This window comes from Vicia villosa, linkage group LG7 (genome assembly GCF_029867415.1).
Source record: "Vicia villosa cultivar HV-30 ecotype Madison, WI linkage group LG7, Vvil1.0, whole genome shotgun sequence".
Taxonomy (NCBI): domain Eukaryota; kingdom Viridiplantae; phylum Streptophyta; class Magnoliopsida; order Fabales; family Fabaceae; genus Vicia; species Vicia villosa.
The window spans coordinates 27521383-27545103 of NC_081186.1; the positions used below are offsets into that span (position 1 = coordinate 27521383).

At 35.9% G+C, this 23721-nt stretch overlaps 1 protein-coding gene across 1 annotated transcript; it reads left to right on the top strand.

Moving 5' to 3' along the window:
* The first annotated feature begins 2771 nt into the window (after positions 1 to 2771).
* On the top strand, positions 2772 to 5812 carry LOC131620418 (protein WHAT'S THIS FACTOR 1 homolog, chloroplastic). Its single transcript, XM_058891488.1, has 2 exons — positions 2772 to 3458; positions 4352 to 5812. Exons 1-2 carry the CDS (start codon positions 2839 to 2841, stop codon positions 4899 to 4901), a joined length of 1170 nt encoding a protein of 389 aa, XP_058747471.1. The 5' UTR covers positions 2772 to 2838; the 3' UTR covers positions 4902 to 5812.
* The last annotated feature ends 17909 nt before the right edge of the window (positions 5813 to 23721 follow it).

Sequence of the window (23721 nt, forward strand, 5' to 3'; positions counted from 1 at the left end):
TTGTTAACGAAACTACTCCAGTCCACCCCCTTAGAGTGATTTACCTAACCTAAGGATTTAATCCACTAATCAACATTGATTACAATGGTTTTCCACTTAGATACCCTCTAAGTCTTCTAGAGTATTCTGATCACACCTTGATCACTCTAGGAACCTTTTACAAATGAATGTAAAACAAATTTTTACAAGAGTATTACAATGCTTCTTAATAAGCTATAATCACAACTGTGATATTTCTCTTAAGTTCTAAGCTTAAAATCTCACAAAGATATTACAATGAAGTGAGTTTGAAGATGAAGTTTGATAGCTTTTGATTCAACAGCGTTTCAACAAGTTTGAGCAGAGTTGTTTGCGTTAAGTGTTGTAACCTTGCTTCTGATCAGAACTTCACTATTTATAGGCGTTTTGAGAAGATGACCGTTGGGAGCATTTAATGATTTGCGTGATCCGTACAGCATTGCATTTAATGTTTCACTCTTTTGTCAACTACCTCGAGCCTTGCTTTTTCTGCTTTAACTGACTTTGCCTTTAATAGCTGCTAACATTCCTTTCCTTAATCAGCGTAGCCTGCCATCTTGTACTTGCTTTTGATCTGATGTTTGTAGATACAACGTTTGAATTAATCAGAGTCAAACAGCTTGGTGCAGAGCATCTTCTTGTCTTCTGACTTTGAAGTGCTTCTAGCGTGATACCATGAGAACTTCAGTGCTTCTGCTTCTGATCTAGAGTTCTTATGATGCTTCAATAGACCATGTTCTGATTCTGCTTGACCATCTTCTGATGTCTTGCCAGAGCATGTTCTGATGTTGCATACTTGAACCTTCTGAGTCAGTGCTTCTTGCGCTGAATTTTGCATACTCTTTATATATTTCCTGAAATGGAAAATGCATAGGATTAGAGTACCACATTATCTTATACAAAATTCATATACATTGTTATCATCAAAACTAAGAATATTGATCAGAACAATTCTTGTTCTAACACCCTCCTCTCTCTCTCTCTCTCTCTCTCTCTCTCTCATTATTTAGTTTTGTTATGATATTCACCATATCTATCTCAAAATTATATTACATCTTGCCCATTATAACTTTGAATTTTATCCATTGAAGTCATAAGACTTTTTTCATTTTGACTTAATCATTCTCAAAATCACATCAATTTCAAATTATTACAACTATCGTGAACTTTATATTATTGTCAACTTTATCTTTTTATTGATTATAATTGATTGACATCTCATCTTAATACTATTTAATAAAATATCTTTTAAACATGCTAGCAATTTGCACTTGTCTTTAATGTTCTGGGACATAACAAGTTAGATCCAAGCAACAAAACATGCATAAATGTTAATTTGCATTTGATAAAGTGACACTTAGATCTAGACCAAAAGTCATACATAAATTGGCTCTTTCAATGACTAAATGTTTTAAATATTAGAGTGAAGACCCATTTTAATCTATTTGTAAATGATAGTCACGTACTCACTTTACTAACAATGGAAATTGATTTGTCTAGTTGTTATTGATAGTCACTTTATTAACCGTAGAAATTGATTTATCTAGTTCTAAATGATAATCACTTTATTAACAATAGAAATTGATTTGTCTAATTGTAAATGATAGTTACTTTACTAACAAAAAAAATTAATTTGTCTAATTATATGATAATCATTTTATTAACAAGTAAATGATAGTCACTTTACTAACAATAGAAATTGATTTGTCTAGTTGTTAATGATAATCACTTTATTAACAAAAGGAATTGATTTGTCTAGTTATAAATAATAATCACTTTACTAATAATATAAATTGATTTGTCTAGCTGTAAATGATAGTCAATTTATTAACAATAGAAATTGATTTGTTTTGTTGTAAATAATAATCACTTTACTAACAATAGAAATTGGTTTTTTAGTTGTAAATGATAGTCATTTTGGGCTCGTTTGTTTTAGTTTTTTTTTAAAAAAAAATTTCTAGTGTTAAATATTTTTGTGAAATTTTTTTTACAAAAGAAACTTTTTATAAAAGTTTTCAAATGAAAATTTTGTTTGAATAGTTATTCTTAAAATGTGATTTTAGGTATTTCACCTATTTATAGAAAAAAATTTGCATATCCAAATTTCAAAAAATCACTTAATTTAGAAGCTATTTCAAATAGATTTTCATAAAAATCATTTTTAAAATATAACTTTTTTAAAAAATTACGATTTTGACTAAATTTTGGTCTTCAATGATGTATATTTATGTTATATGATGTCAAAATTAGTGTTCCATTTTAGAAAAAACGAATAAAAAAAATTGTAATATTTTAAAAAACAATTGTCAAAAATCTATTTTTAAAAATATAAAGAAAAAATCCATTTTTGTAAAGCTGAAACAAACAGACCCTTTATTAACAATATAAATTGATTCTTCTAATTGTAAAGTGAATAGCATTTAACCTAAAGGTACTTTGGTTTGAGAACTCATGGTAAAAAAAATTATGTATCAAATTTAATATACATTAGCCTAATTGTAAAAACACAAAGATGTTTTTAAAGACCTTGAGTTGAATTTCTTATAAAAAAACAACCAACGCAGACGCATCGTGTATTAGGGATGACAAGCAAACCTACACCCGCATCTGAATCCGAGTCAACAGATAAAAACTCGAATTGATTGAACTTGGGTTCGAGTGCCACTCGATATTCCGAGTGCGAGTTTGAGTAGTGTGAAACCCGCATCCAACCTGTTATCATCCTAGCGTGTATATTAATGTTTTTTTAAAAACAAACCCATTTTAAATGAGTTTCACAACACCTACAGGCTACAGCACAGTACGTACTATCTCTCTCCGATGCTTCGCCGCAATGTCCCGCCCCGCACCACAATCCCGCCCCGCACCACAATCATCTCAACCATCCGCCAAAAATCAAGCGGCGGAAGACGACCAAAGAAAAAAACCTACCACCGAGTCCCCGAACTCGACAGAGTAATGGAGCTTCGCAAGAAACCCATAACAATCCTCGAACTCAAAACCCTAATCCAATCCCAACCAAAAAACAGCCCTCTCTTCCTCCGTGACCTCGAGAAAAACGTCGGCTTTGTTCGCAAATGGGACTTCATGACCCTCATCGAAAAACACCCCACCATTTTCCGCGTAACTGGGTCTCCCCCTTTCGTTCATTTCACCGATAAGGCCCATCGAGTGGCCCAAGAAGAAGCCCGGGCCCGGATTCTGATGGAGCCGGTTTTGGTTAATAATCTTAGGAAGATGCTTATGCTTTGTGTTGAGAATAGGATTCCTCTTGAAACGGTTGAGTTTGTTGGACCTGAGATGGGTTTGCCTTGTGATTTTAAGGGATGTTTGATTGATAAGTATCCTCAGTTTTTTTCTGTTAGGGCTTTCAATGGAAGGGATTATGTTTATTTGGAGGATTGGGATTCTACTTTGGCTGTTACTGCTAGAGAAACTAGGTAAATCTTTTGGTTTTTTTGAATTTTTTGTTTTTGTTGTTGTGAAGGTGCTAGGTGCATTTTTGGTTTTGCCTATAATGCAAGGATTATGGTTCTATATTTGCAATAGAGGTTTTCAAGTTAGTCTGTCGCAATTGCAAGAGACTTTGTGTGTGTTTGGTTTTCAAAACATTTGGAATTGATTTTTTTTTTTTTTATGTCATGTGTTCTTTTAGTTGATCCATGTTATAGAGATTCAATATAGTTTTAAGTTTTACGTTGGCTGTCGACTACCTAACACAACTCTTCCCTTTTATTTGGACTTGAGACCGACTATGCATAGCAAAATTAATATAGGCAGGATTTAGAAGAATGGAGAGTCAGATGGAGAGAAGTCAAACAACTAGAGGATAACAATTTAGATAGAAACATGGTCTTGTATAGAACATTATGGTGAAAGTTGATCTATGTAGCCGACTCCACTTAATAAGTTAAGGTTTGGTTGTTGTTATCGTCACCGTCCTGTGTTATTTTAGTAAAATGTAGGTGTTTGGTTGGTGTTGGATGAAATTTAATTGATTGTATCTAAAACTTTGTTTAACTTAGAGCGACAAAAGATAGTTTTTGTATTTGGTTGAGAAATTTCTACCAAGTTTACATCAAGCTTTCAATTATAGGCAAACAAGGTTTGGACCAAAATCAATTTTGCATGTATGGAATCAAACATCTGTATTTTTTTTTACAATCAAATGTGCTTTTCACATTAAATCCAAACACACTTATTGGGTACTTGTTTGAGTTAGTCTGTAAAGTTGTTAGTGAAGAAATATTTTTTTGTCGTTGTTTTAAGTGGATGTTTAATTTAATTATAAATTGTTTTGGATATCAAATAACTTGATCCAAATATACAATAGGTTGGCACAAGAAGGAGTTGTTGTGAACATGAAACCAAGCGAGGATAAGAAGAAGGTGAAGATTTCAAAAGATGGGAACTATGCTGGTCCATTTGCATTCAAAGTGAACTTTCCTACTGGTTTTAGGCCAAATGTTAATTTCCTTGAACAGTTTGAACGGTGGCAGAAATTGGAGTTTCCTTCTCCTTATTTAAATGCAAGAAGGTTTGATGCCGCAGATCCGAAAACTCGAAAACGGGCCTTGGGAGTGATTCATGAGCTTCTCAGCTTGACCATGGAGAGGAGGATGACATCTGCCCAACTGGATGCATTTCATGCAGAGTGTTTCTTGCCGTCGCAATTGCTGCTTTGCTTAATAAAGCATCATGGGATATTTTACCTCACTAATAAAGGTGTAAGGAGTACGGTTTTCCTCAAGGATGCGTATGTTGGTTCTAACTTGATTGATAAGTGTCCTTTATTGCAATTTAATGATAAATTTGTGGCACTCTGTGGTAGAGGAAATGTTGATTTGTGTGACATCAAGAGTTCTTTACAAGCTGTTGTTTAGAAGTTGAATATTCTGGAGTCTGTCAGTTTCTCTCCCTGTGTAACGGATGGATGATCGCAATCCAAGCTCATGCGCCTCATACTTTCACAGAATTTCTTATTGGATTGGATCATTTTAATTGTGCGCACCTTACAAGCGTCAAGATCAAGGTGTTGTAGAAAAGTGTATCTTGTCAAATTATGAACCTTGCGGTATCTTTGGCTCATTTAGTTGACAATTTGCTCTGCTAATCCAATGTGTATATTTGCTCTCGAGTAACATCTCTCAGATCACTCTCAGAGTGATTAAAAAACGGCACGTGTGAAATGAGGTTTGAATAGAGACTTTGGCACTATATGGACCCTTCGACAAGATCTTACCTACAATGTGCTCCTCTTAATGCATACATGGGTGACAAGTTAAGGACATGTAATCACTTAAAGAGAAGCCGTCAGAGTTTTGGTGCAGTAGTTTTTCTGAATGCTTTTCCCACTCGTTCGAGCAAATGTTCTTACCAGGAAAAACTTAGGCATCACTGAATGTTTTGGTTCAGAAATTGTTCTTGATAAAAAATATTCAGCCTCAAAAAGGAATTTCAACTTTCAACAAAAGGTTATTATGCTGACTTGGGGGTGTACAGAACCTGTCCCAGCCTGCAGACCCGTTAGGTCTGACCCGAATCTGGAAAAAAGCTTCTAAATTAGCAGGAAGGGACGCGGACGGGTCCGGGTTGACACTTGGGTCACCTAGTCTCTACCATTTGTTAGTGAGGACTAGGGTTGTTTTTTACTTACCAAGTATTAAGGAAACACTAGACATCAATGTATTGCTCGTCAAAATACTCCATTGTTCAAATTTAAACTTAGTCACTCTGGTATTTATTCTAATTTATTTTTGCTCATGAAATGGCTTTATTTGCTGAGTTGGTTTCATTATGGACTAAATAATTAGCTGAACTATAGGAAAAACTCTTGTCATTATATATGTTCTTGAGTTGATTTAATTTTGCTTGTGTTACTTTCTGAGTTTATTTTTGCTCTAGTTGCTTTTTTTGTTGCTTACTGATAGGGGCGGAACTGTGCTTTCTGTTGTTGCTTAGCTTGCTTTCTGTTGTTGCATAGTTTGCTTTCTGCTGTTTTTTTTTTTTTTTTTTTAAACACTCGGTAGAAGTAGGATTAAACAGGGGTGTGCAAAATATTCGGTTGTGATGTCCCAATTTATAACCAAATCTAAATCACTTTTAAATATCCGGATATAATTGAATGGTTATTAACCGGTTTAATTATTAATGGTTTAGTTATCCATTCATATAATCCGAATATAATTAAATGGTTATTAACCGATTAAATTATTTTGGATTCGGTTATAATCCGGTTATTATCCAAATCCAAATATTTTAATTGTGAAAATAAATTATTTTTTTTGAAAAAAAAAATTTCAAAAAAATTAATTTTTAAAACCGGTTTTTTTTAAAAGTCGGTTATATAATCATAACTAAATTTATAACTGATTATCTAACCAGTTTTGATTAAAATATGGTTATGGTTATAAATCCAAATCATTTAAATGATTTTAAAATGGTTATGGTTTGGTTTTTGAAAATAACCAACCATGCACACCCTTACTAAACATCTACCATATAAGAATACTAACCGTTTGGAAACCCCTAAACTACCCTTTGTTAAATAATGCCACATTACCACTTTTCACACTTTTGTTGTCTTTTTCTACCTCTATCTTAACTATCCAACTAACCATTTAAGTTTTGACTAAGTCATTAGTTCTTTACTACACTCATTCTTCTAAATGACATACTTTTTTGGTTAGTTGATATACGTTTTTGTTTCCATTTGGTAAACACCTACCTTTTTGATTCCAACAAAATGACAAAATCTTTCACTCTGCACAACAACACTACCTGAGCGGTTCTCCCAACCTTGGTTACACAACCTTCACATCCATCTCTCTTCATACTTTCCATTTCTCTCCATTCTTTACTCTCATTACCTAAACTGATGCAAACGATTATATAAGCGTCTTCTGCTCATGATCTGCATCTATCATCTGCAAACGATCTTCTCTTCAACAATGGCGAGACCCTACGACATGGTGGGAGACATCAATGAACGAAAGGAACTGTGGAAGCTTGCGGTTAAGATATAACACAAATGGAAAGTTACAATAACAAACATGGAACATTTGAGATGGTGATAATTGACAAACAAGTGAGTTTTTAGTTTGTTTACACCATTCAAACTGTTCCTACACTGTGTTGTATGTTTTGTTTCATGTTATATATGTTGTTACAAATCATTTGAAAAAAGCTGGACTTTGGTATGTTTATTTCTTACCTTGTTGTTTGTTTTGTTTCATGTTATAGGGTGTGATATCTTTATTCGATGGTTATCTTGCTATGTTGATGGTTGCCATGGATTTAAAGTTGTAAAAGGTTGGAGCTTTATAGAATCTTGAGGTTTTAAATGTATTTAAAACTGAAAAAGATGGGCAAGAAAATCATTGAGTTTTGTAACTGTTTAGGTCTGCACATTTGATGAAGCTTTATAACTGTTTTGAGTTTTGAGTTTTGAAGAGTGACCGGGTTTTTCAAGCTGAAGCCATATTTCAAACTGGCAGGTACTAATATGAAAAAACCATTTAACTCAGTTTGGTTTTTGCTTGCAGGGCCATGACATACAAGTGATTGTTCCAACTATTTTCAGACAAACATTTGATTCACTTTGTTGGATAACACTACTTGCACCATGTCTAACTTTCAAGTCCTACCCAATGACTTGATGTTCAGACCTACGAACCACAAACATATTTTTAAATTCACCGGTGGGACTACCGTAGGCGAAATAAGGAAACACGACATACAACACAAGCAGACAAACTGCACCCCTTTTGCTGATATTATTTCTGGCAAATGGAAAAGGCATTTGCTTACAGGTAATTCCAAACCTTGATTCACCTTCCTTTTACTTTTACTCTTCCTAATTGACAATAATTACCTTACTTTCAACGCAGACGTCATCGGTGTTGTGGACGACGTAGGATACACCCAGACAATGGCCGAAAAGAAGCCACAAATCAATTTCATGTTGCGCGATTTGGGGTAATGAACTTGCATATTACCAGCATACTTTATGTGTACTGCTGCGTCCTCATCATTACTAACATGAAACATTTTTGCTAGGGACAACATGTTGCACTGTACTTTGTGGAAAAGCTACACAACACAATATTTCGAGTTTAAACAGAAACAAGCTGATCCCTCTGCTCCAACTGTTATCCTCTTGAAATACGCCAAAATTAAAGATGAAGGTTTACATCTTATTCATCACTACACATGTAACCTTATTAAACTTCTTATCATGCATTGTAAGCGCTGCGTAAATAACATATTAAACCTAACTATTTTATAGGTAAGTTCCTTCTTGCTGTCACGAATACCTACAACGTAACCACCATACACATCAATGAGGATATCCCATAGATTGATTTCCTCATACGGTATATCAGGTGCCTACGGTTTCCGTTTCCAATATTATTAAACTTTACAATCCTGTTTGTATAAGTTCAATAATAACTCCCTTTGGTTTTAACCTACACTTGCAGGATGCCTAAGGTAACTGTTTTGGCTAAATCGCATGGCCCAACAAGTAGAACCAGCCGTGGAAGGGCTCAATGAAGCAATTTGTCGAACACTTGGTGTGCAATCGATCCAAAGTAGATTTTCTATGATTTTGTTGATACGTAGATCCAATTACAATCACATAGATTGTAATCAACTCAACAAAACAGTTTCAAATATTAGACAAAGAAATTTTCTCAGAGTATCGATTGCACAATCAACGTTTTCATAATTTACATGTAAAAGTAAAATAGAGAGAGGGAGAGAGAGAGAGAGAAAAGGATTTGTTTAGGCAGTTCCCAAATCGGCCTCGCTATGGGTACGTCTGCCCCCAATTCCAAAGGAATTGAGATAATGAATATTAACCTTTGCAAATGTAGTTTACAAGAGAAAGGGTAGCAATCCAACCCTCAAAACCCTATGGTTGATGTTGATCTTATCTTCTTCTCTTCCCTTGATCTTGAGCTCGGTCAAGTAACCTGATAATTCCAATTTGATCCTCCGGTTACCGTTACTCAGATTTGACAGAACCCCCATTTTTAAAGCTTTCACTTGGCTGAATCCAAATTGCGAACGTATCGTGACCCAAGATTACCAAAGTGATTATCCGGTTAACGTTACTCCTTTGACAGAAACCCCCGTTCTTCAAACCTTTCACTCGGCTGAATCCAAATTGTGCAATCTTATGAAAAAAATCTCAAATCAATCCTTGATCTTGGAAGAAAATCTCAAATAGATTTATCTTGAAACCCCTAAAGAATTATCAACCCAATTTGATTACACTATTCCTAAATTGGACCTTATCAACCTAAATCTAGATGGCACCCAACAAAAAAGGATTATGTATAATTGTTGTGTGTATGTATAGAGAGGTTGAAGATGATGAGCAATGCTATGTATATTTCTGGTTTCAATTTTTGAGATATGATGCATAAATGGTACTTATATGATGTGTGTTAAGAGAGAAACAAAACAGAAAAATAGATTAGATACTTCTACACTTTTTTGAAAAGTATTAGTATGCATCGACCTAAACCATCTATGTGTCAACCTAAACCATCTATGCATTGACCTGAAAGTCGTATGTGTCAACACATGCTGAACATAAACTTTTGAAATATTAGACAAACAGATTTTCTCATAGTATCAATTGCACAATTAAGTGTTCAACAAATTGCTTAAGTCAATTTTTTTGTCATTTCATTGGAAATTGATTACTATTGTGTGATTTTTATTCAAACGTATTTGTTGAAAATATATTGATTGTTTTCCTCATCTTACGTATTCGACCTATCGGTTAATGCATATCCGGTCTTTTCGATCACGGTTCGGGATAGACGATTGTCGATCCGGAATTGTTTCCACGCGCCATAGTTAAACATTTTTCAAAATAGAATTTTAATAAGAAAATTCCATTTGCGATATATTCATACCCCCTTCTAGATCGTAGCCTATCGTCTAACAAAATTCAGTTGTATTTATCCTTTGAAAAACATGTTTGTTCTAATATTTGACGTTTCTAACGATAATTTATTTTTCTACAGGACTGGGATGCTTTAGAATTCATCCACTATGGATGAAAGATTACAAGTCTGCCGCAACCTATTAAGTAGTGGTTTCAAGATGTGCTGCAGCTATCTGGGTTGGCATACTTGTGCATGACCAGTTATGTTACGATTAATTATGGTATGTTGTCTGTGTTTGTATAGAGATGGAACTCAGAGACGTCGTCTTTTGATCTTCCACACAGTGAGATGACTATCACACTATATGATATCTCATGCCAGCTGCATCTTCCGATCAAGGGGAGACTGTTAGACCATAATATGATTAACAGAGATGACGTAGTGGAGATGATGGTAGACTATCTAGGAGCTGACCCAGGAGATGCCCTGCATGAGTTAGAAGCCACCCAGAGGGTTCATTCTAGACTTCGATTCCTGGAGAGATTGTATACATAACAATTGCATGATGTAGAGCAAGCTTCTGGTGATGATGAGCAGGTTGCGTATCATAGAGCATACGCATTGGGAGCATACATGTTATACTTGGTTGGCATGTCAATTTTTATGGACAATAGTGCCACTTATGTGGATGTGGTCTACCTAAGATACTTCGGTGACTTGGAGCGGATCCATGAGAACAACTGGGGGCCGCTTGTTTGGTCTACATGTACTCTAAGTTAGCTGAAGGTTGTGTGTGAAAGACCAAACATATGACAAACAACATCACATTGTTGATGGTAATATTTCTGCATCTAGGCCAGCTCAGCAGGAGATACTAAAGGAGGAGCAGGCTATGGCAAATCATGTTATTGATGTGTTGGCTAGATGTTAACGTATCGTGGATATGGCGCATATCGATATAGACAAATGAGTCTTTCCGGAAGGCTATGAGGAGAGGGATATTCTATCACTACTACGAAAAATTTGTTTCACATTGGTTGGTATAGGGATACCATAATGCGTGGCCTACTGTTGTGAGGTAACAGGTGGTGAGTATCATTATGTTTATCAATTGAAAGTCATGTCAAAAAGGACCTTTTTATGCTTTGTTTGGTAGTGTTACTGTCCAGGTTGATACATGCAATCCGAGGAACTAATGGCCGGTCTAGAAGGACGAGTAAGAGCTGAAAAAGTGGAGTTTCTGAAGGAATCGGAAGTCAACACGGGCTCCCGTGTGCATCAACACGGCCCGTGTTAAAAAGTTAAGGGAAAGCACAAAAAGGAAGCAAAACAGTGGGTTAACACGGGCACCCGTGTGAATCAACACAGTCCGTGTTAAAAAGTGAAGGGAAAGTGTTTTTTTAGCTGAAACAGAGAAGAAACACGGGCGCCCGTGTGAAACAACACAGCCCGTGTTTATGAGCACGAAGGAGAAAAATTCAATGTGTTATTTGTTCCGGGCTTGGTCATCAAGGGTATTTCGGACGTTTTAGCTGAAACAAGGATTGAGTTGACACTATTAAAGGAAGTTTGTGGTAAATGAGAGGTACTTTTTAGACAGATACAATAGAATTGAGTGAAAGGAGAAGAAGGCTGACTCAAGGGTTTTTGGAGACGAAGAGATTCAACGGTGGACACCATTGAAGATCAAAGTTCCCATTCATCTTTGTAATGTCTAAACTCATTGGTTTGTCATTCTTGAATATTAGTATGAGAGGCTAAACCCCCCAATGCTAGGGGGTGGTCCTTATTTGGCTTTTGTAATGAATTCCGAATATCTCTGATTATCTATGTTTGATTTATAAGTTTTCAATTCAATTGTGCAATGTTTCTATTCTTTCTCTTTCGGTTAAACTGAGAATGATTTACGGCTAACAATTATAGGAATATAATAGTTAGGGTTTGTGCACAATTGGTTTATAGTGGATGTACCTAGGACTAGGGCACCATATAAACATCATCAATAACTGGATTTTAGGATTGTTTGAACCCTTGTTATATTTTCACGGGTAATGAAATAGAACACAGAGGTTTTAAGGGTTTTTACTAAGGACTTAGGAAAAACTATCACAAGTTAATAATTGAGAACTTAGAAATAATTCTTTAATGATCATTTGAATTCACTCATTGCAAGCCAAAACGACCACCTCCCCTAGTATATTTTGTGAATACAAGATTACAATCACAAAGATGTTTTTGATTCATGGCAAACTCAATAAGCATACAAGCAACAAGGTGGAAGCAGAAAACTCAAAGAAAAGCAAGCATTGATCACTCATGAAAGAACAGGTTGATCTATTATGCATATAGGTCGACTCAACACAAGCAAAACAAGAAGAATGCAGAAAAGCAGCAGTTAGGTCGACCTACCATCAACCCAGGTCGACCTAAAATGGAGAAAAATCCATATACTTCTGTTAGGTCGACTCACACATCATCTAGGTCGACCTAAATTGATGAAATCTACATACCAGTCTGCTAGGTCGACCTACACAACAACTAGGTCGACCTAATCTGAGAAAATGTCCCCAGAATGCATCAGAAGAGGATTCTGGTCGACCTACTCCTTTAACAGGTCGACCTAACTGGGAGCAAAATTCTGCAAGTTCTGCTAGGTCGACCTAAGCACTAAAAGAGGTCGACCTAACTGATCAAGAAAGTCAAAAATTATGTTTCTCTCATCTCCAACTGTTAAGCTATCATATATATTGTCCAAGGTTCATTATTACAAACAACACCAACGACTGAAAGATACACAAAGGCTTCTCATCTTCGTTCTTCGTCATCTCCAACGCAATTACACATAATCATTCTTGCGTTGAGGGTTAGTGATCGAGTTCGATAACATCCATGGAACGGAATTGAAGATTCCTAGTGGGTGAAGATTTGTGGGGTTTTTGGTGAATAAAATCTGCGGGTTTTGTCCTCCAAGATAGGTGTTTCTTGGGGGTTTTTATCAAGAGGTTTCATCGAGGATCCGGCTGAGTGTGAAGATTGAAGAACAAGGGTTCGAGGGAATTGAAGACACTGCAGAAAGGGATCAAAGTGAAGCTCTTGGATAACCTTGATTTGACTCAAGATTAAGGTGGAAGAAGATTCAAAGGATCGACATAATTGGTTTATGGTTTATCGCTTTGTTATCTTCTTTGTATATACTACTTTCAACATTAATGAAAGATTACCCAATTTCAGTTTGGAATTGGGGGCAGACGTAGTCGTAGCGAGGACGATCGACGAACTGCCTAAACAAATATCGTGTTCTTGTCGCTTTTACTTTTTCATTTACGTTCTGTTCATATTTGGTTATAATAGCAAATTGATCAACGATTCGAGTGTTAAGATTGTGAATTAAGAACTTACATAAACATCACAATCCATCACATATTGAATCACCGTCAATTTGATCACTATCACCAAGTGTTTGTATATTTGTTTCTATCACTCTTACTACATTGCAAACATTGTCCATCATACAAGAAGTTAATCTGATTTTCAATAAGAGCAACACTTTGATTCTGCAACGTATACTCTTATCACTTACCTCAAGTTTTTGACTGGTTTTAAACACATATACAATCGTTTCGATAGTGGTTCGGAATAGACGCGAGTCGATTCAGAATCACTTCCGCTGAAAAGTCATTTAACTCTGTAAAACTGTGAACGATCTATTCACCCCCCCTCTAGATCCTAAGGCAAGCGTCTAACAAGTGGCATCAAGAGCTCTGGTTTATTCCGTGCTACGTGAAACACTTATTGGAAAGATGGCTTCCGGACCTAAAGGGGCTCACAATAGAGCTCCAGTTTTCAACGGTGAAAACTATGGCTATTGGAAGGATTGTATGTGTGTCCACATCAATGCAATTGATAGGAACATCTGGACAGCTATTGTCAATGGTCCCTTTCAGATCACCATGACAAATGCAGCTGGTGCAGTTGTTCCAAAACCAGAAAATACTTGGGATGCTGAAAATGAAAAGAGATATGCATACGATTGGAAAGCGAGAAACATTCTAATCTCAGCTCTAGGAGTTGATGAATACTATCGCGTTTCCCATTGTAGATCAGCTAAAGCTATATGGGACACATTGCAAGTTGCCCACGAGGGAACGGATGATGTCAAACTAGCTAGGATCAATACGTTAACTCAAGAGTTCGAACTCTTCCACATGGAAGATGGTGAATCCATCGAAAACATGCAGAAGAGATTCGTTCACCTGAAAAATCGGTTAAATTCTCTTGATAGACCTGTTTCCAATGCAGTTGCTACTAACAAAATCTTAAGATGCTTGAACAGGGAATGGCAACCCAAGGTTACAGCAATAAAGGAAGCAAATGATCTAAACACCTTAGACATTACCACTCTCTTTGGTAAACTAGAGGAACATGAACAACACCTTAAATGCCTTGACATGCATGAGAAAAGGGCAAAGAAAGAAAAGAACATGGAGAAAGAGGTAGAGAAGAAGTCAATAGCTCTAAAAGCTTCAAGCTCCAAGACCTTAAGACAAGAGCCAAAGGATAGTGATACAAGTGATGACGAAGACTCCGATGATGAGGAAATGGGACTGTTTGTGCGAAGATACAACAAATATCTAAGGAAAAATGGAGCAAAACATTCTGACAAAGGCTTGATCAACTATAGAAAGCAATCAAACAAGTTCAAACAAGATGACGACAACAAAGGAAAAATCAAAGGTCTTTGCTTCAATTGTGGGAAACCGGTCACTACAAACCGGATTGTCCATACCTTAAGAAGGAAAAAGAGAAGAACCAAAGCAAAGGTCATAACAAATCTAAAAGAGCCTACATAGCATGGGAAAGTGATTCATCTAGTGAAAGCTCATCAAGCGATGAAGAAGAATCAGCAAACCTATGTTTCATGGCTCATCAACACAAGAAAAAGAAAGCTGTAAGTCATCTTAAACCTGAACTCGTAGATAAGGTATCTCATTCTCAACTAAAACTTGCTTTTGAAGAATTACATAGAGATGCAATTAAAGCTTTCAAACTTTTGGCCTCAAATAAGAAAATCTTTTCATATCTTGAATCAAAAGTTGAGAAAACCGAAAAGGATATGGAAGCTTTAAAACAATCTATGCTAGACATTCAAAAGGATAAAGTTGAAATTGATTCTACATCATGGTTTGGTTGTGAGACATGTCACATTTGGCAAAAAGAAGTAAGAGATCTAAAAGCCAAGTTAGACAAGGCTCTACAACCAAAAGTGACTTTTGCCGTTGATCCAAATAAGTTCAAAAGATCGTATACTCCTTTATATAGTAAATACACTTTTGTACCAAAAGTATCAACTAGCAAAACATCATATTCTCATCATATTACCTGTCATTATTGTTGCAAAAAGGGTCATACTATTGAAAAATGCAAATTTAGGAGAATTTTAGTTCCTAAAGGAGTATTTCAATGGTTCCCTAAGTGCAACAATGCCTGTACTCACCATCTAGGATCCAATGAAGATTGGGGACCTTCCACTCTAAATTAATCCTTGCAGGAAAAGTGTCTTGACATCGCCGAAAAGTGGTGGTCTCTTGATAGCTGATGCTCAAGACACATAAAAGGAAGACATATCACTTTTGGTATGTCATTGATCGGAAAAATAGCAAGTGTACTATTTTCACCGATGTAGTAATAATGGGTTTTACCCCAAGTATCGATCACGAGGATTGCGTAGGAAAGATAAATTATTGTAAACAGTCAATTAAACAAAAGAGCATATGGGGTTTTTATATTGGAATAATAAAATTCAAATAAATAAGCTGAAAGTAAAATAGCTTTTGTGTATAAATTTAGAGTAATGCCAAGGTAGGTGTATGATCAGCCTTCTAATGACTCTGTAATAAGATCTCTTTAACAAGTTCATATGATGCAACTATTTGTTCCTAAGGGTGTTTTCCTAAGTCCTTAGTGAAAACCTTTTGGTTTGCAATCCTAATGCCTAAGTCCTTAGAAACAAAGGTTTGTGAACCAAAGATGTAAATAATCAAGAATTTTTCAAATAACCTTACGGTATCCCTAGGCCTAGGTGATAACAATAAGATTTAATTGTTTAAAAACCTTAACAACCGTAGTCCTACAGATTGTTAATCGTGGATCAATCTTGTTTTGCCGACAAAGAAAGCAATAAAAACATTAAACAATTAAATTGCAAAATATGAAAGCTTGATTAAAGAACAACGATATTCAGAGTCATTACAATGCAAATCAGGGACACCCCCCTGGCATTGGGGGGTTTAGCCTCTCATAATATTCAAGAAACCAAAATCAGAAAGTTTAGACATTTACAAAAGATTAGGAGAACTCTGATCTTCAATGGTTTCCACCGTTGAATCTCTTCGTCTTCCACAACCTTGATAACGCTATCTTGCTCTCTTCTGGAATTCTTTCGTACGATCAAAAGTGTCTTCTCCTTGTCTCTCAATCCTCTTTTAATCCCTCTAGGTTTTCATATCTCAGCCGGAATACCCAAATTGCCCCCGGAACTTTAAAATTGTAAAAACATAGAAAATCAGAAATTCTGTCCGCACAGGCTGACACGGCCGTGTCACTTGACACGGCCTGACCGTGTCCGTCTCTGCCTATTTTGGCTTTGACTTCAAAATCAAAGTTGTAGCCCTTTTTGTTAGCGAAATTTTGCCACCGGAACCGCGTCATTCCGAGTTACGAAGCTCCAGTTATGATCAAAATACTACACGCATGTCACGATTTTCAGCTTCTTTTACACCAACACTTGTGAAATTTCCATCTGATCCAGAATTAACCTACAACCACCAAGTAGAGAGATCAAAAGCACCTAATAGACAAAGATAAATGGCACAAAAACAAAATGCACACAAAATAACTAGAACTAGATGAATCAAAGAAAAACACTTAAAAACAACCACAAAGTGTTACCAAGTATGACGATCTTATGCCGAATTTATGACGGAATTAAGTAGAAATGGTGACCGATCAGTCATCTATGAAGAACCATTCTTAGCAAAGGAAATGCAAGTGACCTGGCCACCACAAAAGTATAAGATACATCACAAATACAAGTTAACCCGAAAAACACAAAGGACGTATTACTTGATGTGCAAAAGGCAAGTTGCATTGCAAAGAATTTTTAAACCTATTCTAAGCAGAATATTGTTTGGGACGATGTCCCGCATCCGGGAGAACAGCAAGTAATCGATACTAGATGAGTTTTTCGCAAAAATCAAGCAATCATGTTATGAAACATTCTATCAAGACAATTCATCATCAAATCTAGGAGTATGGCACACTAACAAGAGGACTCCACACAATGATGACAAAACACCTACATATTGAGAAAGCGGTAACATGTTTATTGTTCACTTCCAAAAATTTTATTGATACTATAATATGCTATCAATTAACATGCTTATAGTGACTTCATATATGTTTATCTATATATCTTAATTACATATGTGTTTATCATCTCCACTCATAACATATCATAATTTGGGCATACAAGCAAGCAACTAAGCATAAATCCATCATATAGCAACATCTCTAAGTCATTTCAAACATTTTGAAGCAATTTAGGTCGACCTACCTTGTATCTGAGTCGACCTACAGAAGAAAAATTTCAGCAGAAACTAAAATTGTCCAGCTACGTCGACCTACCCACTCTTTAGGTCGACCTAAATTGGTTATTTTTTTTTCACTACTTCTGTTAGGTCGACCCAGCCTTCATGTAGGTCGACCCACTGCTGAAATAATTCCCAAATTGGGTCTGTTAGGTCGACCCGACCCATCCCCATACATAACCATTCTTCATTCTCCATCTTCATTCATTCTCACTTCATTGTGTACGGCCAACCCTAATTCCTCAAAGGTCAAAAAGTGTCAAAATCATCTCTCTCTCACAAATTATCAACAACCATGCCTCCAAAATTAAGAAAGGGAAAGGAAGTTGCGTCTGGATCATCCTCACAACCGGTAAGTGCTGTAGCCCTTGTTCACCCTGATTGCAGAGAAAATTTTGAAAAATGGCAAATGAAAAGGAAGGTAGTGAAGAAATATGTCTTTAATCAACACGTTGCTAAGAATATGCATATTCCTGATGTTGTTAGTCTTATTAAGCATCAGAACGTTCACCCCCTTTTGGAATGTGCCACACCGTACTGTGAGAATACTGTTAGGGCCTTCTATGCAGGGTTCACAAGAGAGGAAGGCTGTAATTTTAGGTTTAAGATGGGGTCAAGATCTCATATTGTTGACAAACATGCATGGATTAGTATCTTTGGTCTTACACTCTTGGGAGACGAAGTTCGTATAGAAGACGGTGACCTTCCGGCCAATTATGATCATATCGCTTACATGACATCCATTCTCAAAGATCCTGCTGTTCTTGACAAGCAAAATGAATCCATCACAGCCGGTCACCTAAAAAGGGATCCTAGGCTCCTTAACTGGATTATCTCAAGAGTCATTCGACCACGAGCAGGCGGATTTTCCAGAATTGAAAGGAATGAGATTGTGTTAATGTACCTGATTCAAAACAGGACGCGTGTGCACTGGCCACACTTTCTGACTGCCAAGTTTCAAGAGATACAACAAAATACTACTGCTTTATGCTATGGTTCGATCATTCAAACCATAGTAAACCACTTTGGCATGAAACTGGATAGGTTGTCTTACGTGCACATGAAACAGAACCAGGATTTCTCCCAAACAACTTTAACTCTCATGGGATATCATTGGGATCCGAATAAGAAAACCTACTATCTTATACAAAAGGGAACCGGAAGAATTATCTACAACTATGATGATCCTACTGAATTTGGTCATACTGTAGGGAATGAAGAAGAGGGAAATGATCAAGAAATAGCAAATGATGAGGATCAAACCATGGAAGATGTAGTTCATGGCACGGATCCAAATTGGCAATATGTCCCTTCTCAAGAGGAAGAAATCCCTTGGGGATACACGGCTCCACCTCCACAAGATCAGTCCAACATTATCTCCATGCTTGAAAATATGCAACTTCAACAACAACAACATTTTGAATCACAACAGCTCCAGCTCCAGACCATGCAACAACTTCAACAAGAGAGATATAATGAACAACAACTTCAATATCAATCACAACAGCTCCAGTTCCAAACCATGCAACAGCTACAACAAGATCGATATGATGAACAACAACTTCAATATCAATCGCTATACGGCTTGATTCAAGATCACAAGAATGATTTTGAAACATTTGCATCCAACTCTGTCCTAAGACAAAATCAGTTTGAAGAAACTGCTCTGAATCGTCATGCAAACATAAGCCAAAGCTTCAACACTCTCAACTTATCTGTGCTGGATCTGTTGGAACAGGTTGAAGAAGATCGCCCGCATACGTTTCAGAGAGGAAGAGGAAGAAGGGGCATGCGCTAGGATGCATTCTTCATCATATCATCATAACATTGCATCTTATCTCATCATAATCATGTCGTATTTCTATGTGTTGTCACACTCTTTTGTAGTTTGTTTATATCTCGGACCATTGTTATGTTAAAATATACTGCTAAACATGTTTGGATCTTATGTATCTTATGGTTTATCTATGTTATTTTATTGTCAACTTCACTGTTTTATCTTTTTTTATGCTATTTTATCTATGTTTCTCTCGTTACTCCTCTACTCTCTTGTTTTCTCTTTTTGATGTTGACAAAGGGGGAGATAGATGCTGAGTGTACGGGGGAGCTTTGTTGAGAGATTGACTTGTTCAGAGATAGATGCTGAATGTACGGGGGAGCTTTGTTGAGTATTTATCACTTACTACCAAAGCTTCGATTACTGGTTTTCCATCATCAAAAAGGGGGAGTATGTGAATACAAGATTACAATCACAAAGATGTTTTTGATTCATGGCAAACTCAATAAGCATACAAGCAACAAGGTGGAAGCAGAAAACTCAAAGAAAAGCAAGCATTGATCACTCATGACAGAACAGGTTGATCTATTATGCATATAGGTCGACTCAACACAAGCAAAACAAGAAGAATGCAGAAAAGCAGCAGTTAGGTCGACCTACCATCAACCCAGGTCGACCTAAAATGGAGAAAAATCCATATACTTCTGTTAGGTCGACTCACACATCATCTAGGTCGACCTAAATTGATGAAATCTACATACCAGTCTGCTAGGTCGACCTACACAACAACTAGGTCGACCTAATCTGAGAAAATGTCCCCAGAATGCATCAGAAGAGGATTCTGGTCGACCTACTCCTTTAACAGGTCGACCTAACTGGGAGCAAAATTCTGCAAGTTCTGCTAGGTCGACCTAAGCACTAAAAGAGGTCGACCTAACTGATCAAGAAAGTCAAAAATTCTGTTTCTCTCATCTCCAACTGTTAAGCTATCATATATATTGTCCAAGGTTCATTATTACAAACAACACCAACGACTGAAAGATACACAAAGGCTTCTCATCTTCGTTCTTCGTCATCTCCAACGCAATTACACATAATCATTCTTGCGTTGAGGGTTAGTGATCGAGTTCGATAACGTCCATGGAACGGAATTGAAGATTCCTAGTGGGTGAAGATTTGTGGGGTTTTTGGTGAATAAAATCTGCGGGTTTTGTCCTCCAAGATAGGTGTTTCTTGGGGGTTTTTATCAAGAGGTTTCATCGAGGATCCGGCTGAGTGTGAAGATTGAAGAACAAGGGTTCGAGGGAATTGAAGACACTGCAGAAAGGGATCAAAGTGAAGCTCTTGGATAACCTTGATTTGACTCAAGATTAAGGGGGAAGAAGATTCAAAGGATCGACATAATTGGTTTATGGTTTATCGCTTTGTTATCTTCTTTGTATATACTACTTTCAACATTAATGAAAGATTACCCAATTTCAGTTTGGAATTGGGGGCAGACGTAGTCGTAGCGAGGACGATCGACGAACTGCCTAAACAAATATCGTGTTCTTGTCCCTTTTACTTTTTCATTTACGTTCTGTTCATATTTGGTTATAATAGCAAATTGATCAACGATTCGAGTGTTAAGATTGTGAATTAAGAACTTACATAAACATCACAATCCATCACATATTGAATCACCGTCAATTTGATCACTATCACCAAGTGTTTGTATATTTGTTTCTATCACTCTTACTACATTGCAAACATTGTCCATCATACAAGAAGTTAATCTGATTTTCAATAAGAGCAACGCTTTGATTCTGCAACGTATACTCTTATCACTTACCTCAAGTTTTTGACTGGTTTTAAACACATATACAATCGTTTCGATAGTGGTTCGAAATAGACGCGAGTCGATTCAGAATCACTTTCGCTGAAAAGTCATTTAACTCTGTAAAACTGTGAACGATCTATTCACCCCCCCTCTAGATCCTAAGGCCAGCGTCTAACATATTTTAATTCTCCATAAGAAAAGTTATTTATTTCAAGTTGTTATTTTTGCAATTATTCTCGTAAACCAAACAAACCTATTGTTTTTGTTCAATTGAATTTATTATCAAACTCGGTGTTGCAACGCACTCCTCGAGATCGATACTTGGGGTTAAACCCATTATAACTACATCGGTGAAAATAGTACACTTGCTATTTTTCCGATCAGCTTTCCACCACGATCGTGCAACCGTGATTATAAGTCAAGTAGTGCTCTACCTATCACAATGGTTATTTCAAACAACCATTGTGATATACCCTATAATGCATAGCATTTAACAACGGTTTTTCTAAACAATCGTCATGATATAAACTCTGAGTTTATTATAAATTATGTGAAATGCTTATTTCACCAATACTCACTAAACATATAATCTTTCAATCTGATCTAGAACATTATAATATGACATATTAAATTATATTAGAAGAACAAGTTATAAGTTCAATCCTAAACAAGAATTCTTCAACTCGTTATCTGTCCGTATTTCGCTCTTTAACTTCTTGAACTTGGTTTAATGCTCCTAGATCTTCAACCCCTTTCCTTCACCTCTAGTTTATTTTGCAACATATTATTTACTTTGCATACAAAATTAGAGGTGAAGGAATGAGAGGTTGAAGAACAAGAAGCATTAAACCAAGTTTTAACTGTTAAAGAGTGAAATACAGATAATTGGATGAAGAATTCTTGTCTATAATTGAACGTGTAACTTGTTTTCTAACATAACTTTATCTATCATATTATAATTTTCTAATTCAATCTGAAAAGTTATATATTCGGTAGGGTATTGGAAAAACACTTAAACTACATAATATATAATAAACTTGTCTTTTATACAAACATTAACAATAACATTCATTAACAACAAACCTTAAACAACACATAACTTTTGCTAATAACAACAAAATGTTTTAGAAACGTACTTGTCCCATAATGGTATCCAAAAAGAAAAGAGGATGAAGCTGAAATGAGAGTTAAGAACTTGTGCTAATTTTGAATGAATGTCATTTTGGGTCTTTCCCACATGTTTGCAACACTCACTTTAATTTCATCCTTGTTAATTTTTTTCGTTCACCCATCCTTACCTACAAGTCAAAACAAGAATAAAGTTCAAACATTATGAAACAAGCTATTGAAACGTAAACAATAATAGATAAAAATATTTAGAAACATAAACTATTGTGAAAACAAACCTGTAAGGTAGCTATTTCTTAATATTTGAAAAGACGAGTTTGCTGCATAAATTTGGATTTTCCATATGAGAGAGACGAGTGACATAGATGTTAGGGTTTTGTTTTGAGAGAGACGAGTGAAATAGATGTTCGGATTTTCTTTTGAGAGAGATGAGTGAAATAGATAGGATTTTCTTTTGAGAGAGACAATTGTTATGTATTGGAGCGAAAGATAATTTCGCTTATATATAAATATGTAACACATTTCACCACTGTTGATAAAATTAACTGTGATGAAATAATTTCACTTTACACCGTGATTGATTAAAAGAACTGTGGTGATATATCTATTTTGTCACGATAAATAGAAAATTGTTGGTGTTGGGATTCGAATCTTTCACTCTTGGTACATTTCACTACAATTATTATCTATGACCATAGTGAAATGTCTTTTAGTAAACACCAAAAACAAAAGTGCCCACCAACGAGTTATTACCACGGTTAACAAGAAGGTCGTAATAATATTGTATTACAAAAGGTCTATTTTGTAGTAGTGTATATGGCATCATGGAGGAGGCACAACAAACACTATAGTACAGGAGGCAACATACAAATAGAGGAGGTTGGAGCATACGCAATAGTATATAGTATTTGTATTATGAGCACTATTATCAGTTGTATTTTATTTTGACTCCATTATGTATTATGGAGCATTATTAATTTATATATGTTAGTTTCGTATTCTTTTGATAGTGTATTGTTTAATTTATATAAAATTAAATATGATAGTATATCTATAATACATCATCGTCAATTTCATTAGTGCAACTCTAAAACATATTCAAAAATGACTGTCTAGTGTAAATACGAAAATGTATCTTCGGATTCTGTCTAGGGTGAACACATGAATGCATCTCAAGATCATTTTTTTCCAAACTTAAGGTGTTTCATTGAGGAATGCATGGGGTGGGTCCAGAGATGCATCTCCAGAATAAATTTTGAAAAAAATATAGGGTAAGACTCAAGTTGGCGTGTTTTGGTGAGACTCAAGATATGCATTGAAATGCATTTCCAAATTTCTCTTATGATGGGATAACCAATTCCAAATAAAAGTACACAGGGTTTAATGATCAACCTTCAACAAACTATTGATATAATATGGACCATTAAGCTA

Bases quoted from the DNA above. Each gene is read 5' to 3' on its own strand.
- LOC131620418 (XM_058891488.1), top strand. From the start codon at position 2,839: ATGCTTCGCCGCAATGTCCCGCCCCGCACCACAATCCCGCCCCGCACC. The intron at 3,459-4,351 runs GTAAATCTTTTG...AATATACAATAG, and splicing joins GTTACTGCTAGAGAAACTAG to GTTGGCACAAGAAGGAGTTG.